The 2,765-nt window shown below is 45.8% G+C and overlaps 1 protein-coding gene across 1 annotated transcript in view; it reads right to left on the bottom strand.

Annotated features, from left to right (window-relative positions):
- The window catches only part of LOC101861122 (manganese-transporting ATPase 13A1), a 32,373-nt gene that overhangs the window by 3,224 nt on the left and 26,384 nt on the right, over nucleotides 1–2,765 (bottom strand). The window contains exons 23-24 of the mRNA XM_005097588.3: nucleotides 2,118–2,314; nucleotides 613–755 (exon numbers count right to left, since the gene is read on the bottom strand). Of these exons, the coding sequence (XP_005097645.1) occupies nucleotides 613–755; nucleotides 2,118–2,314 (340 nt within the window). The remainder of the gene's footprint in view (nucleotides 1–612; nucleotides 756–2,117; nucleotides 2,315–2,765) is intronic.

The raw sequence follows: 2,765 nt of genomic DNA on the forward strand, positions 1-2,765 counted from the left end.
TCTCTCTCTCTCTCTCTCTCTCTCTCTCTCTCTCTCTCTCTCTCGCCCTTCCCTCCCTCTCTCGCCCTTCCCTCCCTCTCTCCACCTCTTTCTCAAACTCCTTCCCTCACTGTCTGCTCTCCCCCTCCCTTCCTCCCTGTCTTTTCTCACCACCCTCCTCCACCTCTTTCTCCTACTCCCTCCCTCCTTTCCCATCAGCCAACCACGACCCCAGTGATTTCTGGTCCTATCTCCATTTTAAATAACAGTGAAAACAGTTCATAACAAAGAGTGTGAGCTTAAGAAGACATCAGATTTTTCACTGTTATAAAAAAAAAATGGAGATACGACAAGAAAGCACTGAGCTCGCGAAACCACAACAACTACTACTCCCTCCCTCCCTCCCTCCTGGCGTCCTTGCAGAAAAGAACAGAAGAACGTTCAACCAGATGTGCACTGGCACAATCAGTAGAAGGACCCTCAGCGACATTTTGAAGAGAGCAACGGAGCATCAATGGACGTGTAGTCCGGAGTGCACGGATGTTGCTTCCTGAAACAATGAACAATGAACAATGAACAATGAACCTTTCCCATCAAGAACAACACCAACTTCTACGAGCAACAAACTTTTACTTTTTGGGCATCCGAGCTTTGGCCTCCTGCACCAGGAAGAAGAGACAGGAGAAATGCACGCAGAACTGGAGGAACACGGTGAGCACGGTGTACACGTTGAAGATGGTGGGCAGAGGACGCTCCTTGGACAACGTACGCAGCGGCTGCCCAAATAACAAGAATAAAAATTATAATTACAATTTGCATCCCGAGGGCCTCCAAGTAAACTATGGTATGTCATGTTTTTCAAACTTTACAGAAGAGACCAAAAAAAAGATTTTCTTTAAGCCTTTTTAGGTGGATAAACTTCATGTTCATAAGGGAGCCTACAAATGCCAAGACAGACATTAGGCTCCCTTATGAAAACAAAGTTTATCCGCCCAAAACGCTTAGAGAGAATCCGCTTTTCGTCTCTGCTGTACAATTTAAAAAATATGACTAACCGTAGTTTACTTGGCGGCACTCGAATACGACAGGCCTGCAGAGAAAACGAGTTACTTCTTGGGATTTAGCCCTACGTACACAGATCTAGAAATCAGATATATATACACTGAGTTTGGACAAGTTAAGATAAGAAATGATCAAATACATGTTAAGCTTGGAAAATAGTATCAATTGAAAATCTGCAAATTTGATGTGTTGATTTTTGGTCCTCAACGAGATGATCAATAGGCATCAAACGTTAAAAAATCACAGGTATATCAAACACACACCTTTAAACCAAGAAAGAGTGAAAACCATTACATAAAAAAGTGTACACACTGCTTGAACATATAAAGACCACCCTATATCCCTACAAACAAAACACACAACAGACACACACACAACAAACAAACACACAACTAACAAACGACACACACAACAAACACACGACACACACAACAAACACACGACACACACAACAAACAAACAAAGCACACAACAAACAAAACACACGACAGACAAACAAAACACACAACAAACAAACAAAAGACACAACAAACAAAACACACGACAGACAAACAAAACACACAACAGACAAACAAAACACACAACAGACAAACAAAACACACGACAGACAAACAAAACACAAATCAAACAAATACACGATAGACAAAACACACAAATAATAATAATAATAGATAATAGATAGCATTTGTATAGTGCAAATCCCCGCTCAACAGCAAGCTCTATGCCCTTCACAATCTATACTATTACCCCAGCAGACCGGAGAGCATTCTGAAACAACCTTAACTTCCTGGGAAGCATACAGTGCAAGCAGCCATTTATAGGAGCTAAAACACTTAACATACTGACAAGATCTTTCGCTGTCTATGGCTGGGTACCCATCCCCACCTGGATGAAGTGAGGAAAATTCCTGTAAAGTGCCTTGCCCAAGAACACAACATCGGGCCCGCGGCTCGAACCCCCGACCCCGCAACCTCACGATTACGAGTCCGGTAGCCTAACCACTAGGCCACCGACACCACAACAAACAAACAAACCACACAACAAACAAAACACACACACAAGGCGTTCCCCCCCACCTTGGAGCGAGAGATAAAGAGGAAGCATCCGGCCAGCAGCAGGCCCTGCATGGTGGCCTGACCGTCGCTGAACTTGATGCCGTCCAGGTAGAGCACGCTCTGACTGTAGGCCAGGATCAGGGCGTTCAGGGCCAGGATCTTGAACATCTGCAGCGTGGTCACCAGAGTGCAGCGGCCCTGTTTGATGATGTTACACACTGCCGGTGGGGGGGGAGGGGGAGATATGAGATGGTTTGAGCAGAAGTTACATGGAGGGGGGGGCAGACAAGAGATAGTTTTAGTAAGATGTTACACAATGTTGGTTTTGGGGGTGGGGGGCTTTGGGTTTTTTGGTTATTTTAGTTCTAGTAAAGATTTTACGGCACCCCCCCCCCCCACCACACACATACATCCACACACAAACACACCCCACATACCCCCCCTCCCTCCCCCCTCATAACAGTAGACAACTTGGAGATGACGGGTGAGGCCACAATCTTTTCTACGAAACCACACGTACAATTTCTCCCACCCCCTCCCTCCCCACAACGTCTTATTCACACCACACCCCACGTCCCCATTCCCCGCATCTTCCACAAAAGCACATCCCACATCCCCACAACCTCTTATCCTCACCATCCCCCACACCCCCCAACACACACATCACAC

This window comes from Aplysia californica, unplaced genomic scaffold (genome assembly GCF_000002075.1).
Source record: "Aplysia californica isolate F4 #8 unplaced genomic scaffold, AplCal3.0 scaffold00158, whole genome shotgun sequence".
NCBI lineage: Eukaryota > Metazoa > Mollusca > Gastropoda > Aplysiida > Aplysiidae > Aplysia > Aplysia californica.